The 17,162-nt window shown below is 39.5% G+C and overlaps 1 protein-coding gene and 1 non-coding gene across 2 annotated transcripts in view; both read right to left on the bottom strand.

Moving 5' to 3' along the window:
* MACF1 (microtubule actin crosslinking factor 1) overlaps nucleotides 1-17,162 on the bottom strand; it is a 280,203-nt gene that overhangs the window by 140,096 nt on the left and 122,945 nt on the right. Inside the window, 9 exon segments of the mRNA XM_036348376.1 lie at nucleotides 351-489; nucleotides 1,122-1,300; nucleotides 5,317-5,486; nucleotides 5,926-6,109; nucleotides 6,648-6,774; nucleotides 11,471-11,625; nucleotides 12,625-12,777; nucleotides 15,245-15,370; nucleotides 16,823-16,918. Of these exon segments, the coding sequence (XP_036204269.1) occupies nucleotides 351-489; nucleotides 1,122-1,300; nucleotides 5,317-5,486; nucleotides 5,926-6,109; nucleotides 6,648-6,774; nucleotides 11,471-11,625; nucleotides 12,625-12,777; nucleotides 15,245-15,370; nucleotides 16,823-16,918 (1,329 nt within the window).
* Nucleotides 4,116-4,219, bottom strand: LOC118677876. The gene has a single exon (XR_004974597.1). It is a non-coding gene; the product is annotated as a U6 spliceosomal RNA (small nuclear RNA).

Raw genomic sequence — 17,162 nt, 5'->3', positions numbered from 1 at the left:
CTTATAAGTTATGAAACCAAGGTAAGCCATTTAGCCAGTCTGACTCTTGGTTTTCTTATCAATCTATTCTTTGAATACATATTAAAATATATTAAATATGATATTATTCCTAGTTCAAATACAAACTTAAAGTCAGTGTCATACTATCCAAAACTGTATTTCTCTGCTACCTCAAAGCCCTGGATATATAGGGATGGGCAAAATTAGATTTACAGTTGTAATACAAATAAATAATACAATTAATAAGTAATAATACAAGTAGAAACTCTGTCTTTCACATACAACTGTAAGCCTACTTTTGCTTTACCCCTGTATTAAGTCAACCTCCTAAGAAACTCAGAGCAACCAACCCGTAATGTAGACCGATGGGACTCCAGAGCTGAGAGATCTGCTGGTACTGCTTCTTCTTGACTCAGCTTGATCTCATAACCTTTGACCAAGAGTTCAGCATCCTGAATGCTACGCATTATGACATCGATTGTCTTGAGCCTGTGAGGATAAAATCACTTTCATTAACACACGAAATGGGCTACAGACCTGGAACACCAAGGAGAGGTTCCCAAAACATAACTGTAAAAAAGCAATTTCATAAAAATAAGACAGCATGGTATATGTGGTGCCAATTTAAGCCAATTCAAAATAAAATTCTAGGTGGCAGTGGGACACACACACGCGGTAGACTCTGGGAGAAAAGGTGAGGCCAGAAACCCACTCAACACTATGAAGCATTGACAATCTGCTTCTCCTCAAGGTCACAGGTGGAGACAGGTAGTAAGAGGGAAGAGCTTCAAAGACTTGTACTTAGTTTACTTAAATTTTTTATTCTTTAGTGTCCCTTTTTCTTTCTCTTTCTCTCTTTTTTTTTTTTTTTTAGTGGTATCTAATCTAACAGAAATGGGGTACAAAAGAATCCTAACACTGCAAATCAACTCCCCCACTGGCATTTGTTCAGTGGGGCCCAAATGTACCCACTCCATACTTGAACTAAAGCCATGGTCTCTTATCATGGGTACATGATCTTCAAGATCTGCAATCTCTCTCGACTGAAACACTCCGGGCACCTCCCCTTCTCATCCCAATGGAAACATTGCCATTTGGACCCAAGTCCTCAGCTCACTCACTTATTCAGATAGACAGTGGAGAGACCATATACACGGTCCATTTTCTCTACCAGCAGATTGAGTTCTGAGTGCAGAGTTGAAACACTTGAACCAGATGGGGACTGATGAAGAAAACTGTTGCATTTCATGGAAACAGCATCCAAGTCTGACCTCAGTTGTTGCAAATCGTCCTGGGTATGCTGTCAGGAACAAGACATATAACAAAGATAGAGATAGATTAAACAAGTTAGAAAGAAGTCTTTGTTTGTAACAGCAAAATACTGGAAGCCACCTAAATGCCATTTATAAGAGAGTGGTTGAATAAACTCTGAAACAGCACTGCAGGGGATGAAGAGGGAAGAACACACACAATAATTTCTGAACAATGTACCTGGACTATTAACATACTTTTAGGCAAACAACAGAAAGAACTACAAGTAAACGTTGAACTCCAATTAATAGGTTTGTTTTTTGTAGTAATATCAGTTAGAAATTCTAAAAGTACTCTCTGTACATGTAAGAACTGAATAATAAGTGCATTTGCTAAGGATAATATAAAGTAAGTTTTTCAGTTTTGGGGAAGGGAAGATTAGAATAAGCCCCGTGGAACTGAATAGAGATAAGATACATATAAATCATAGATGTTGTTGTTGTTTTGTGTGTATATGTGTGACAGACTGATATTGATATACTTTTGTGGTATGTACATGTATATATAAATATGTGTGTACAACATAGGAGTGTGTTTGTATGTGTGTTTGCATATGTGTTTGTAAGTATGCACTTTTCTAGCTCTATCTGCTGAGCAGTCCTAAAGCAATGACATCCCAACAACAGTGAACACACTTAGCACCCAAATCTTGGTTTCTAAATAACATTCTCCTCCTAAAAGAAGCAGAACTCCTTGGAGAAATGGCTGATCCCAGGGTTGGGGCTGGCTAGGGCAAGGTGAACCTGGAATATTTTGTTTTATTGAGAATTAATAAAGCACTTAAAGAATAATGATGACATGTTAAAATGACATAGGAACTAGGAGGGTCATCACCAAAAATTGTGGAGTAAGAACTCCAAAATTCCATCCTTCCATTAGAGCAACAATTAAGCTGTCAAAAACACAAAAATGACATAGGAACCAGCTTGAAGGGGCTACCAATTGCTAAATTTGCAATATTTTGAACATCAAAATAAAGGTAGTATCAAACTACAAACCACTGAAAAAAATATGAATTCATCAATCTATAGTGACATAAAGGAGAGAGGTGGGGAGGCAAGCTCTTTCCATTTGATACAATAGAAATTAAATACTGCAAAAGGAATGACAGAATTAGAAAATGCCTTTTGGCAACAGTCATACTAATAATTATTCAGTCAAGAGTCAACAAAACTAGTTGGTGAAAGTTTGCTGTAAAATAGGATATCTACATACGAGGCTCAAAGTATCTCCCCACAAATTGATAGTAATTACAAAGAAGAAAATAGCAACAAGTGATAAAAATTATCACCAGTAATGGGACAAATCATCATCACATGTCTCCTGGTATTATTCACCAAGGACACAATAACACTTCTGTAGTATTCCTGCCAAAAATGTGTAACCTATTTCTAATCATAAAGAAGTCTCAGATAAACACAAATAGAGGGACATTTTGAAAAATAAAAGGCCTGCGCTGTTCAAAAATGTTAAGCTCATGAAAGACTATAAAAAATAATGGTTTCAGATTAAAGAAATGTAAAGAGATATCACAACTAAATGCAATGTGTGATACTGGATTGAATCCTGTACCAAAATTACTTATATTTTTTTTTTACAAGGGGGATAGGGTGGGTTGGGATGCTACCCCAAAAAGGGTTATTAGGTCAACTGATAAAATTTTAATAAATTCTTATATCAATATTCATTTCCTAATTCTAATTATTGTCCTATGGTGATGTAAGAGACTATCTTGTTTTTGGAAATGCACACTTAAGTATTTAGGGGTAAAAGGACATAATTTCTGGAAGTTTCTCTCAAGAAAGAAAATATTATGTATACATAAATGTTGAAAAAATGTAAAGCAAATGTAAAAAATAGTTAACATTTGGGGAATCTAGGTGAAGGATAAATCTAGGTGAAGAATAAAACTTCCGTATATCTAAACCCTGGCCCATGTGGCTCAGCTGGTTGCATCCCATACACCAAGGGTGGCAGGTTTCATTACTGGTCAGGGCCCATGCGTGGGTTACAGGTTTGATCCCCGGTTGGGGTGTGTGCAGAAGGCAGTGGATTGATGTACCTCTCTCAGATCTCTCTCTCTCTCACTCTTTCTCTCTCACATTGATGTTTCTCTTGGTGTCTCTCTTCCTCTCTCTAAAATTCAATCGAAAAAAAATAATACTTTTGTATATCTGAAAACATTTCATAAAAAGTGAAAAAAAAAAAAAAAAAAGGAAGGTCTTTTAGAAGAGCTGAATATTAACCTTCATCTCCTAGAATGTTTTATTTTGTAGGCACAAATAGATTTTGGATCATTACAGAAAAGTAAAACATTTCAATATAAGAATTACAGGTTCATATATGATTCATATAGGTAAATTAGATCCCTCTAGGCCAGCGGTTTTCAACCTGTGGGTCGCTACCCCTTTGGCGGTCGAACAACCCTTTCACAGGGGTCACCTAAGACCACCCTGCATATCAGATATTTACATTACGATTCATAACAGTAGCAACATTACAGTTATGAAGTAGCAACGAAAATAATTTTATGGTTGGGTCACAACATGAGGAACTGTATTTAAAGGGCCAGAAGGTTGAGAACCACTGCTCTAGGCCAATGAAAATTACACTGCCCTCTCAACCTCCTCTTCAAGCTTAAGAAAAATTAAGAAAGGTAAGAAAAAAAAAGACTCCTCATTAGCCATTCTTTTCATTCCCTTAAAGCTCTCAGATCAAATCTAATGTATTTTTTTTTTTGATGGTAGATTTTTATTAAATGGCAAGTATTCTGTGACAGTAAGATCCTGGAGCAAACAGGCAATAAAAATATGGAATGCTTCACAAATTTCTGTGTCCTTCTTGTACAGGGGCCATGCTGATTTCTGTATTTTTCCAATTTTGGTATATGAACTGCCAAAGTGAGCACCAAATCTAGTATTCTTCACAGAGCTCTCTCATACTATCCCAAGTAGAAATGTTCTGTAACACTCTAAATTCCTAGACAATGTTAGTTGGAAACACGCCAGGTGCTATCTTACAATCTCTCTCTCTCTTTTTTCCTGTTAATACTCACCAGAGGATATTTTTTTCCCCATTGATTTTTAGAAAAGAGTGGAAGGAAGGGGAAGAGACAGAAAGAAACACCAATGTAAGAGACACAGCAATTGGTTGCCTCCCGCACATGCCCCATCCAGGGCCTGGGATTGAGCCTACAACCCAGATATGTGCCCTTAACCAGAATCAAACCCGGGACCCTTCAGTCTATGGGCTGATGCTCTATCCATTGAACAAAACTGGCTAGGGCTTTACAGCCTCTCTTATACTGAAGTTTCTTGTGACTTAAACATTTTATTCTTTTTTTAAGTACACTATACGCCAAAGGCAACTTTTCTTTGCGTGCCTTTGAGCACTTAATAAAACAACTAGTATTTGCTGCTTTTACTTCAAAAATACTACCCTACATTTTTACAGCATTTTATTTTTCCAGAAAGTTTATTATATGTACTATGTTACTTAATTTTCAAAACAAGTCTGTGACTCACATATTATCTCCATTTTATAAGAAAGGACACTAAAGATGAGAATTAATTTGCTCAAAGTCACAGAGAAAGTGCACTAAAACCCAGAGTAGAATCTGATTCTTTCCTTCACATTTTGAGTCCATAGCTGGCAGTAACCATGTAATAGAAAGTAACATATACATAAGAGACAGAGCAGAGAGCATCTCTATAAAGCAGCCTTTAAATACAAAGCCAAATGCAGCGCTTAGAGCAGCTCACCAGCCTGCTTGCCTTCCCAACCATGTAGGAAACTAATCAACATTCAGCAATACAGTGGGGGCTGAAGCCAAGCTTTTCCACAGGCAAAGGCACTTACAGGCCGCCGGGAAGTAGAAGTAGGCTCGCCATGAGTCTATTGCCTTATTGCTTAGGACCCACGCTCTCTTGCTATCCAGTTCATTCTGAAAGCATTTACTGTGCAGCTAACATACCCCGCCCGCCCCCGGGGTCTCTCAGGGCTTACCTCTTGCTCTGCAATCCTTAAGGCACTGGCCTGCCAGGCATCTCTGTCAGTCCCAGCGCTGGCTGGGGTCTGAATTCGCTTGACCAGCCTCTGTTCACACTCTTCCAGGCGCAGTCGGATGATCTTCAGCTCTGAAATGTACATCTTGGCGACAGTTTCCTCTTTGTCCTCTGTGAATGCACAAGCACAGAAGACATTACGCACCACAGTAGAGATCAACAAATCTGGGAAAAACAAACTCACCCTCAGACAAGAGGGTACCCATGGTTCCAGCAGACCTGATATTCCACCAATGAAAGCAAGGCCTTAAATGGGGAACCTAATGCCTGATCCTAAAGTCCCTAAATTATATAATTATATAAAGATAATTACAAATATTATCTTAAAGGATCCAAACATGTTATTTCCACAAGAAAATGTGATGGGTTGATTAGCAATAAAGACTAAAATATGGCCTCTTCTTCCATGATCTAAATTCATCTCTACAAGTTTTTCTCTCAGTGTTTTAGTGTTAGTGGTGACAGTACTTTCGCGTTTATAAGCAGGGTCTTGCAGCACCCTCCAACTCTCATTCCACCTGTACTCTTCCTTTTCCCAAGGCACACACACCATTCTCCATGGATTTCATCAGGTGCTGGAAGTGGGTTTTGCAAGCCTCCACTTCCTCTTCCAAACGCAGCCGGTCCGCCACTGAGAAGAGCATGGAGTCCCGGCTGTCCTGCAGAAAGTCTTCGTAGTGGGCCTGGAGGGTCTTCATAACTTGGTGGCACTCCTCTGGTGCTGACAACCGAAGCTAGACAGGAAAAGCCAGAAAAAATGTCAATAGAATGGGAACATCATACTTTCTCTCCTTTTTTTCTTCTTCTACATTTAACACAGATACAAAATAATGTACAAACCTTAATTGTAATTATGCTGACTTTTCACAAAGTGAACCTGTCCACGTAACCAGCATTTAGGTTAACAAGCAGAACAGCACTAGCACCCCCGAAGCACCCTTTGTGCCCCCTTGGACATAACCCTGAATATCGGCTAATTCACCATATTCCCCTGCCACATACACTAGTGCAAAAGAGATGCTGATCCTGCAGTCAGAAGCCTGCAATCTCTCCCTCCGCCAAGAAGACCAAATACGTTATTTTCATCAGGAATTTCCTTAACCATTCAAGCTGCTGTTTCTAGTTCCTAGAGCCTCAGGCCCTAACCTGAACCAGTCTCCCTGCTTCCATTTTATTCTGATTGGGTGAGTAGGATCTCAGTGACGAAAAGAAGCTCCTTCTGAGAAAAGCTGCCAGTAGGAGGTGAGCCTGGAGTGGCGTTTTCACAAGTACCTTTTCCAGGTTCCAGGTCTTCACAAGGTCGAGGTCTTTCCTCAGATAGTTCCAGGAGATAAGGCTTTTGGTGTTGACATGTAGCTGATGCCAAAGGGCCATGACCTTCTGGTAAGACTGCTCCACTCTAGGAACAACGCAGAACCTGGTTATATCTTTTCTAAGATTTGAGGCCCTCTCGGAAAAGAAATGTGATTATTTTAGCAGAACTGAGCTTATATGCTGAACAGAGAAAGGCAACAAGCCAAATACTTAAAAAAAATGCACAGCATCTTTAGAACTAAATTACTTTGAGATCTCAAAACAATCTAATTTGCTGCACTATTATGTATATTATGTCAGCACACACTTAGCAATCTCATAGATGTTACCTGAATGTAACATAATTATGAGAGGTTAGAGAGAGAAAATATTCAGAGAAAGCAATGGCAGAGAAAATTAGAGATAAAATGTCATTTGGGATTGTTGAAAAATGACATCGATACTTAAAAAGTAACTTGCTATGTTCTATATATTTACAAAACTGCTAAAACGTTTAAAAGTTAAGAGCAATTAATCATCTGGTATATATATAGGGGGAAACTGCTTGAGAAAATTTTTTTCTCAAGCATCCCATGCCTAATTCAGTCTCTACTTTTGGAAGACAAACTCACAGATACACAGACACATGCAACAAATACCAAATAAGCTTGAACTGAGAAATGTGAGATATTAATGTAGGATGAAAAACTAGAAGCCAGGATTGTCAGTTAAAAATAAAAGACATTAAACTCATTAGTTTACTAGAGGCCCGATGCATGAAATTCGTGCAAGGGGCTCGGCCCGCTCGGCTTGCCTCGGCCCTCGCAGCCCTGGCTTTGTCCGGAAGGTCGTTCGGCTGTCCAGTCTAATTAGCATATTACGCTTTTATTATTATAGATCTTCCCTTTTTCCAAAATCCCACTAAATTATCAGCAAAGTTGAAATAAAAGTTCAGGAAATTTCAAAGAACAAAAACACAAAGAAATATAAAGCAGAAAGAAAATTAGAGAATCAGTTCAGGAGATCAAATGAGAGTTCTTAAAAGCAAGAGCAGAACATAGAGAAGGAAATAACTAAGCAATCTAACAAAAATTTCCCCAGTGCTCAAAGATGTGAGTTTGCAGTTTGTATTCAGGGTAAGCACAAAGACTCATCTGAGAACAGAGCATCCCCTCCAAAGATTAAAGACAAAAAGGATTTCAAAAGCTTCAGAAAGAAAAATATTTCACTCGAAAGGTTAAAGTATCAAACTGATATGTATTGTGACTGTAGTGGAGGATACGCAATTCTGTGCATCTGTCAAAAGCATAGTACTGCTCACCACAAAGGGAGAATTTGACAGTTTTGTAAACTTAATAAAAAAAGAAAGAAAGATAGAATTGGGGGGTGAGAAGAAATAAACCAAAGAACTTATATACTTATATTCGTAGCCCATGACACATGCAATAGGGCAGTGAAGACTTGGGCAGGGGGAGTAAAGGCTGGGAGGTGGGGGTGGAGGGGATGGGATTTATCTATAACACAATTATCAATAAAAAATATACTTTAAAAAAAGAAAGATAAAGAATGAGAATACTACTGTACTTCTCAACAATAAACCCTGGAAGCTAGAAAACAGTGTCTTCAAGGCTTAGAGTGAAATAATTTTTAAAAGAATTTTATTATGAAAATTTGTAACTGACCAATTCATTATGAAGAGAGAAGAAAGACATTTTCAGATATGAGAGATCTCAAAACCTTTACTTCTCATGGACTTTTTCTCAGGAGGCTCCTGGAGAGCGTACTCTCCTAAACCAGGGAATAAACCAACAAATAAGACTTGGTTTCTAGGAATCAGAGGCCCACACAGAGGACAGGCAAAGCAAGTCTTCCGGGTGAAGATGAAGGGAAAGGCCAGGGAGGCGGTACTGAGGCCCACACAGCAGGTTCAGATGGAGAGACGTTTCCCAGAGAAAATAACAATAAAAAAAGTACCTATAGTGTTGGGCTAGCCTTTCCCAGTACTGTAGGAGAGTTTGGGAGTAAATTCATAATATGAAAATAGACGACTAAGCAAACTTAAAAACGAAACAATTATTGGTACAGCCACTATGGTAAACAATCTGATGACTTATCAGAAAACTAAGAATAGAGTTATCATATGACCCAGCAATCTCTCTTCTGGGTATCCACTCAAAAAAAACTAAAAAATGTGTATTTTACAAAGACATATGCATCCCTATGTTCACTGCAGCATTATTCACAATGGCCAAGACATGGAGACAACCAAAGTGTCCTTAGACAGAGGACTGGATAAAGAAGATGTGGTATGTATACACAATGGAATACTACTCAACCATAAGAAAAGATGAAATACTATTATTTGTGACAACATGGATGGACCTTGAGAATATTATGCTAAGTGAAATAAGTCAGTTAGGAAAAGCTAAGAACCATATGATTTCACTCATACATGGGATATATAACAAACTCGTGGACACAGAGAATGTAATAGTTACCAGAGGGAAGTGGATAAGGCAGAAGGGGGCCTAATATATGGTGGTGGAAGATGATCTGATTTGAGGAGGTGGACACATGACGCAATATACAGATCCTGTAGCATAGAAATGTACACTTGAAAACTATATCTTCCTATTAACCAACATCACCCCAATAAATTTAATAAAAATTTTTAAAAAATTATCAACTCCAGCCCAGCCAGCATGGATGGCTCAGTGGCTGAGCATCGACCTATGAACAAGGAGGTCACAGTTCAATTCCTGGTCAGGGCACATGCCCGAGCTGCAGGCTTGATCCCGTGTGGGGCGTGCAGGAGGCAGCCGATCAATGATACTCTCTCATCATTGACGTTTCTATCTCTCTCTCTCTTCCCCCTCTTCCTCTCTGAAATTAATAACAACATATTTAAAAATAAAAAAATAAAAATTATCAACTCCAACAAAAAGTTATACAAGAAAGCAAGGAAACAATTTACTTACACGTACATCTATTCAATCACCAACCATTCACTCTCTCCTTCGACCACCACCTACCGAGCACCTACTATGTGCCGGCAATGGTCCCAGTGCTAAGGCTACAGAAATAAACAAAACAGGCAAAAACCTCTACTCTTTTGGAACTTCTAACAGGAGGGGAGATGCTGGGGTCCAACCCCAGCAGGTCCAGGGGTCCCCAAAGGTGTGGACGGAGTCGGTGAAGAAGGAATGACATGGAGAGGGCGTTCAGATGATCATCATAGCGAGGTTCTCTAGCCAGGTTCTGTAGCCATGTTCCCTCGCTAGGTTCTCCAGCCAGGTTCTGTCCAGGTTCTCCAGCTAGGTTCAGTCACCAGGTTCTAGTCAGGTTCTCTTGCCAATTTCTGTAGTCAGGTTCAGTCCAGGATCTTTTGCCATGTTCTCTCCAGCGAAGTTCTTCTGTCTCTAGGTTCTGTGTAGGTTCTGTCTTCTGAGTTCTGTGTCTTGCTGTCTTGTTGCATCTGTATTTATACCAGTTGATTCCAATCCTATCAATCTCTATTCCAAAGGTTAGGGCGTTTCTTATCTCCATTCCAGGGAGTAAAGATTATGTAGCTTAAGCATGATTGTTCGTAGTTAAAATGATTAATTACCCGCCTGGCACTTAGTTAAGAGGTTTTATTCCCTAACTTCAGGGGAAAATCCCTACCTGGGGATTCAACCTTTCTCGGAGAGGTGACCTTGGTTAAAACACAGCGCCAAGAAGGTGAGCAAACATATTAAGAACAGTATGCCATATATGCCAGGTCCCTTGAAACAGCAAGCATGGACCGGCTCCCGGCAGGGAGAGACAATAAACTAGTATGTAATCTGTTAGGTTGTATTAAGTGTTATGAAAAAAATTAGGATGAGTAAAGGAGACAGAAAGTGACAGGCAGTGAGTGGGGTGGGGTGGTAAGATGAACTGAATGCAGCTAGGGAGTGAATCACATAAATATTTGAAGCCAGCAGAGGAAGTGAAAGGCCTGAGGCAAGAATATGCTTGTGGTGTCTGAGAAACGGGAAAAAGATGAGGGTGACTGACTGGAGCTGAGCATAAGCAAGGAGAGTGGCAGAGGATGGGTGAGTTTAGAGAGGAAAGACACAACAAGGGTAAACCTCACAACAATCCCCTATAGTAGGTGTGGCTCAGCTATAAACCATTTAATATAACCACACAAAAATACCAGTTTAAACAAAAACTGTGGCATAACTACATTTGGAAGATGGGAAAAGGAGAAGTGTATGCAGGTATATGTGTAGCAAGCTAAATGTTAATATCCAAGAGTAGGAAGTCAATAGATAATTTCTAAAGTTGAAAAAAATCAGAAAATAGCAGGAAAAATAATCACATTATTTATAAATTGGGAATTAAAACCAGAAAAATCTGCTCAAAGAGTTAAAAATAATTGACTCTTAGAAGCAGAACTTTGGGGTGGGGAGGGTAGTTGATAGTTTTTATTTTAAGTGTTTTGGTATAATTTAACTCTTAAAAATATGTACATATTACTCTAATAAAATGTAAATTAAAGAAGAAAATTAGCTGTCACTACATAAATCAATCTTCTGAGATTAAACTGTTTATAACCAAGAACTTTTTTTAAAAAGAACTATCACCAAATATATCTCAATTGAAGATAAGCATTTACTGAAAATCTACTATGTGGCTGGCAGGCTAGGACTTGATATCCTAATAGAAGATCTTTCCCAAAAGAAACTTTGAATTTTAGTTGCTCTGTTCAAGGAGATCAGTTCTCCCAGGTCAAAGAGCAGAGGCGGCAGTGCAGAGCGGCAGTTGGGCCAAGTTACCTGCTGGCCATCTCAATGGCATCCTTGTTGGGTGGAGGAATGAGGAAGCAGACCGACGGCACCATGGCCTCATTCCCTGTGGGGCTGATCACTTTCCACTTGGTCCTCTGGGAATTATCTTCCAACACACATTCATCATTCTTGCAAATGGTAATCTGAAGAGACAGATTTATAAGTTATTGCTAATGGATAAATCGACAAACCATTATCACCTGGCGCCTGATCCCAAGGCTACGAAATCCTCAAGAAAAAATCATTTTGGAGACGTGCTATCACTTAGTGAGAGTCCCTGATTCCGACAAAAAGATATCATGTAAAAATGCACAACACAGAAAAGGCTGAGGACATCAAATAAATCCAGGAAGCAAGTGTTTATGAAATGCCTGTTACATGTCAAGTAACTCAGGGAGTGAAGGGTAGAAGGAGACAGTAGGACCTCCAAGAGCAATCTTTCATACATACAACCATAAGAGTGAAAATTAAAGGGACATGAATACTCTCAACTTTGCTTTTGATACTTCCTCCCCCTCCCTTTCTGTTGTCCCACCCAAATCCCTGAAAATGTTTAACTAGTTGGAATCACCAGTTCTTTCTCTTCGATAAGTAACCAACAGTATTACCCCTATTTTATAGACAGAATCGAGACAGAAAAGTACAGAAAAAGTCACTAATTCTTTTGTGTAACAAATACTTATTGAGTCTACTATCTACCTGGAAGTATGCTAGGCCACTAGAGATAAAAATGGAGACAAACATGGTCTATATTCCACATATTCTGGTGGGATATATAGCTACAAAACTATGTGACACATGCAATTTACTGGGAATGCACAGGAGGGACATGACTCAGTCTTGGCTAGAGAGGTAGGTCCCTGAAGCCACGTTAAGGAATTCAGACTTTCTACAAAGAAAAGGGAATTGCTGTGGAACTTAAGCAGGGGAATGACACTTGCTTATAAGTGATCACGCTGATGGTAGAATAAAGAATGCACTGGATGGGGAGGCTGTTGCAATGATCTAAGTGAAAGAACCTTGTTTAAATTCTAAATTTTAAAAACTCTCGTATTTGATCTTACCTCATTATCATAACCTAACCAAAGGCTTCCCTTCTCCCTTCGTTCCCTCTGGAGCCAGAAATATCCTTCCCCCCTTACCTCGATCTGCCGGTAATCACAGATGGCCTTCACAGAAATGGTGCTCTTCAGCACGTGGTCGGGACTGCGTGGCTTTAGCTGAACAATTGTTTTTGATCTCCCAACAAGACTGGCAACAGAACTCTTGGACTGTATAAGCTGTTCCTTTTCATCCTACAAAATGAGAAGAAAATCAAAAGGACACTGTTGCTACCCAGGGTGACTAAGAAAGAAAACTGAGGGCTCCACTCCCTCAGAGAATGTCATTTCTCAGTTAAATAATCCTTGGTGGAGCCATCTTAGAAACACAAGGATACAGAAAAAAGGAGAGACTGTTTTTGTCTTCTACCAGGCGCTTTTGTACTCAAATTTTGCAGCTTTTTCCCAGTGCTCTTTCAATTAACCAACTATAAAGCAGCATGCAAAATAACGAAACATAAAACAAAAAAGAACGCCTTGCTGCCAAATACAGCTTTAAGTTAGCAAAGGATTTCCCCAAATAAGTTCAGAGAACATAGAAGTTAAAAACAATAATAACAACTATGTTATTATTGTTGTTATTATTCAATTTTTCACTGGTAGAAGCCAGTTCTTGCCTTCTGCTTAGGAGAAGCCAGAGTTAAGCTCTTTGAATTTTTTAAAATAATTATATCTACCACAAGTGTTTTACTTTCTTAAATTGAATCTAACTTTCTCCAGAAAGATCTTAGGCCTTCAACCAACAATCAATGCGGTTGGTGAAGGCATCATGGCAAATGATTTAGGGTTTACCTTTTAGTATCTTGCTGTGCGGTAGGCATGTAAATTTGATTGGTTTGAAAGCAGTACCATGCAAAATTAAAACTCTCAAGTCTCTGCAAACCCAATTATCTTAAAAACTAATGAGCCTCTTATCAACAAAATTGGTAGCAATCTACTGCCAATTCCATTAAAGTAAAAGATTAACCAGGATGTCTCAAGCCCATTTTGAGGTATAAAAACTCCCCAGAAGAGGGCTTTCTCAGGATGGAAGTAGATGTAATGAGAATAAAGAGTTAATAATGTTAAGAAATGCCATTAAGGAATTAAGAATATGCAAGTAAAAAAAGAAAGAAATGCTTAAATAAACTACCTTTGCCTGTCCCGGGGAGCATGATTGGAAGAAATACAACTTTAACTTATTAGTTAAGAAAGAGGAATGGAATATATCAGGGAGACAGCCACACGGTTCCATATTGAGAGCTGGTCTACCCATGTCATTTTCCTTGCAATAAAGAAGTCAATTTCTGTCTAACCCACAGCCAAACATCTCAAACTCCAGAGACCAAGTGCTCAGTGTGGTAAAAGTTCTGCAAAGAACCAGAAGCCAGGACAGATGCTCCCGAACCTGACGGAAAGCTGAGGACAAGCTGAGGAGCAGACCCAGGTGACTCCATGCCCAGATGATGCCGCCAACCCGATGCCCCTGACCTGGAGAGGAGGGAACAGAGCAGCGACCCTCGAGAAGAGAAGATATAACAACTGCAGAGAAGTTACCCTACAACAGGAAGGTACTCTGTGGGAGGGAGGAGATAACAGCCAAGGGTTATTATATTCCTCCTTCATGCTTGAAGCACCTCCAAGAGAGACATTCTAGAGACAACATTGGAAAAGTCAGCTTTTTACCCTCCGTTCCAAATTAATTAACAGACTATTTGCCCACGTAAAACACTGAATGTAAACCCATTCATAGCTTTATTTTACCTACAAATATATTTTAAAAATTAACTAATGCTCACAAATGCCCAAGTCTCACCCACACACAAAAATGACACTGTTTGGTGTTATTCTGCTTCGCTTATCGTTGTCTGTTGAAATGTGACAATTCCCTGGCTTCTCATACAGAAAAAGTAATTTCTCTATTACATACATATTTCTGTCTTACTGTGAGATGTACCTTGAGCCTTGCCTTGACAACTCTATGTAATAATACATTCAATAAATGTAAGTAGCCCTGCTGCTGATTTTATTACCAGCACTCCTGAAGGAATAGTTCATTGGAGGACATAAATGTGAAATTGTTTGGGATTAAATACTGAATGCAGTAATATCTAAAAAGTAAATATTGCTACATAAATAAACTGAATATTGCATTATATCTAAATAAGATTTAATGTCCTTAATTAAATTCCATTTTCTAGTACCTCATCATTACCAAAAGAAAGTTGCCAAGGAGGAAAAATTTGGTTCAGGTCTAGTTCATTGGGAGTTTTTGTTTTGTTTAGTTTTAAAAATTCTCTTCACATGAGAGACTTAAAAAGAATTTGATGTCAGTTAATCCCCTTCGACCCTACACCTCATCTTTGGCTCCAACTATTAAATTGAAATAGATAGGAACAATGCAAAGAAAGTATGATGAGCACGAAAGTGGCTCAAGGGGAGATGAGTAGGCCTTTACTTCAATAACATACCCAAAAGGAATCTTATTAGCAACTTCTTTAAGGAAAGAAAAGAGAAAAGGAAAAAGAAAGAAAAACTGATTAAATTCAATTAGAATGTGAGACAAACGTTATAACAATGACCCACTGCCCTGTAGCTTTCAAGGATATAACAGCAGCAGCTGAGGGTTTACTCTGTTTCTCAGAGTATGTTTCTGTAATCATCCCACTGATGCAACACCCACCATTGAGTCCTGGAGCAAGTCCTCAAGGCGGGATAAGCTGGTGTTGTGGTCACAGGAATATTTTCGTTTGATGGAGTCTTGGAGGTTCCTCAAGAATGACTCCAGGTCTCGTGCATCACTGAAGAACTGTGGGGATAGAAGGAAGGGGTGCCTTGTGTTCATTACATCACAACACCAAGATCTTAACTGAGAAAGAATAATCCTACTCTGCAGAGTTGAGCAAAGCTGATGAGACTCTCCGGAGAGTGAGAGTTCACTACAAAGGCCACGGAAGTATAAACCGGAGGCTTTATATTGCCTCGGCCTGGAAATAGTGATGGCCAGCACAAAGCCTACTGAACCCCATGAGAAAGTCAGTCTGCTTCACCCTCTCAGAAATCGCTGCTCATTCCTCGTGACTTCTGACTAGTGACAGCACTTGGTTGGGAGGTACAGTTCACAAAAGCCTAGATGTTGAGTCATCAAATGTTTTAATTCATTGATGTAATTACAAAATGATCAGGAAGATGATTTAACTTAGGACAAAACCAGAGATAACAGTTTATTTCCTCTGCCCATCCTCACTTGAAAACAAGTAGAATATTTTGCATGCTGTGACAAATTGTAGGAAAAAAATGATCCTAATATTTTACAGGTCTTCCCTTTAAGAGATGGAGTCGATTTCTCCTCCCCTCGAAGATGGGCATGGCCACGTGACTTCCTTTGGCCATTGGCATGGTAACACATGTGACAGCAGAAGCACGTGCGTGTGACGGGGCTTACTCTCTCTTGCTGCTTGTGGAACACAGGCACTCCGTGAAGAAGCCCAGGATAGCCCATTGGATGCTGGAGACTTGTATACAGACTTGTACTCATCACCCCAGACAGTCAGACATGTGAGTGATGCCAACTGGGACCAACCAGCCCCCAGCCTGCCTGCAGCCATGAATAAGCCAGGCAAGATGAGAACAACCACTCAGCTGAGCACAGCTCAAACTGCCAATCCACAGAGTCATGATCTAACTAAATGATCGTTGTTTTAAACCACTAAGTTTTAGGGTGCTGGTTTATACAACAGAAGATCACTGACACAGATAAGTTTTTTTTTTTAATATATTTTTTTATTGATTTCAAAGAGGGAGAGGGAGAAATAGATAGAAACATCAATGATGAGAGAGAATCATTGATCGGCTGCCTCCTGCACGCCCCCCACTGGGGATTGAGCCCACAACCCGGGCATGTGCCCTTGACCAGAATCAAACCTAGGACCCTTTAGTCTGCAGGTTGATGCTCTACCCACTGAACCAAACTGGCTAGGGCCACAGATAAGTTTTTAACTTTGCCTTTCCCATATATAGGGGTGAACAAAAGTAGGTTTACAATTGTGAATACACAAAACAGTTTATTCTTGCATTATTATTTCTTAATTATTGTATGTCCATATGAACTGTAAACCTACTTTTGCCCACCCCTGGGTATATGCACAGACACACAAAATCTCTTGCCAGAATAAAAACGAATATTCTTCTCATCCTCTATAATATACACACACACAGTTACACATAAACATGCACACAGAAAAACACAAAGCCCACATACCTGAAAGTAAGCAGTATTCTCTTTCACATGCTGCTCGACACACAAGCACAGCTGCTTCATCCACTGCAACTGGGACTGGACAGCGGCACTGTAAGCCTGCAACAACAAGCACAGACAGCAGGGCATGAGATTAACTGACCCAAAATACATGTGCAGTGCTCTCTTCCAAGGACAACGCTGCTCATGATAGAGAGGATACAGAAGATACATGGAGATACTTGATTGGCAGCTGCTCAATGCTTCCATAAGCAAGAGGCTTGTCTTTTGTCCAACATGATTTTGTCAGAAGGGGTTACATAGAAAAGGCCTCTTCCACACTCAGTTGCAAGTAAATGATCTG

The sequence above is a fragment of the Myotis myotis genome, unplaced genomic scaffold (assembly GCF_014108235.1).
Source record: "Myotis myotis isolate mMyoMyo1 unplaced genomic scaffold, mMyoMyo1.p scaffold_m19_p_2, whole genome shotgun sequence".
NCBI lineage: Eukaryota > Metazoa > Chordata > Mammalia > Chiroptera > Vespertilionidae > Myotis > Myotis myotis.
The sequence above is the reverse complement of the archived record's forward strand: the minus strand, read 5'-3'. Positions and strand labels throughout refer to the sequence as shown.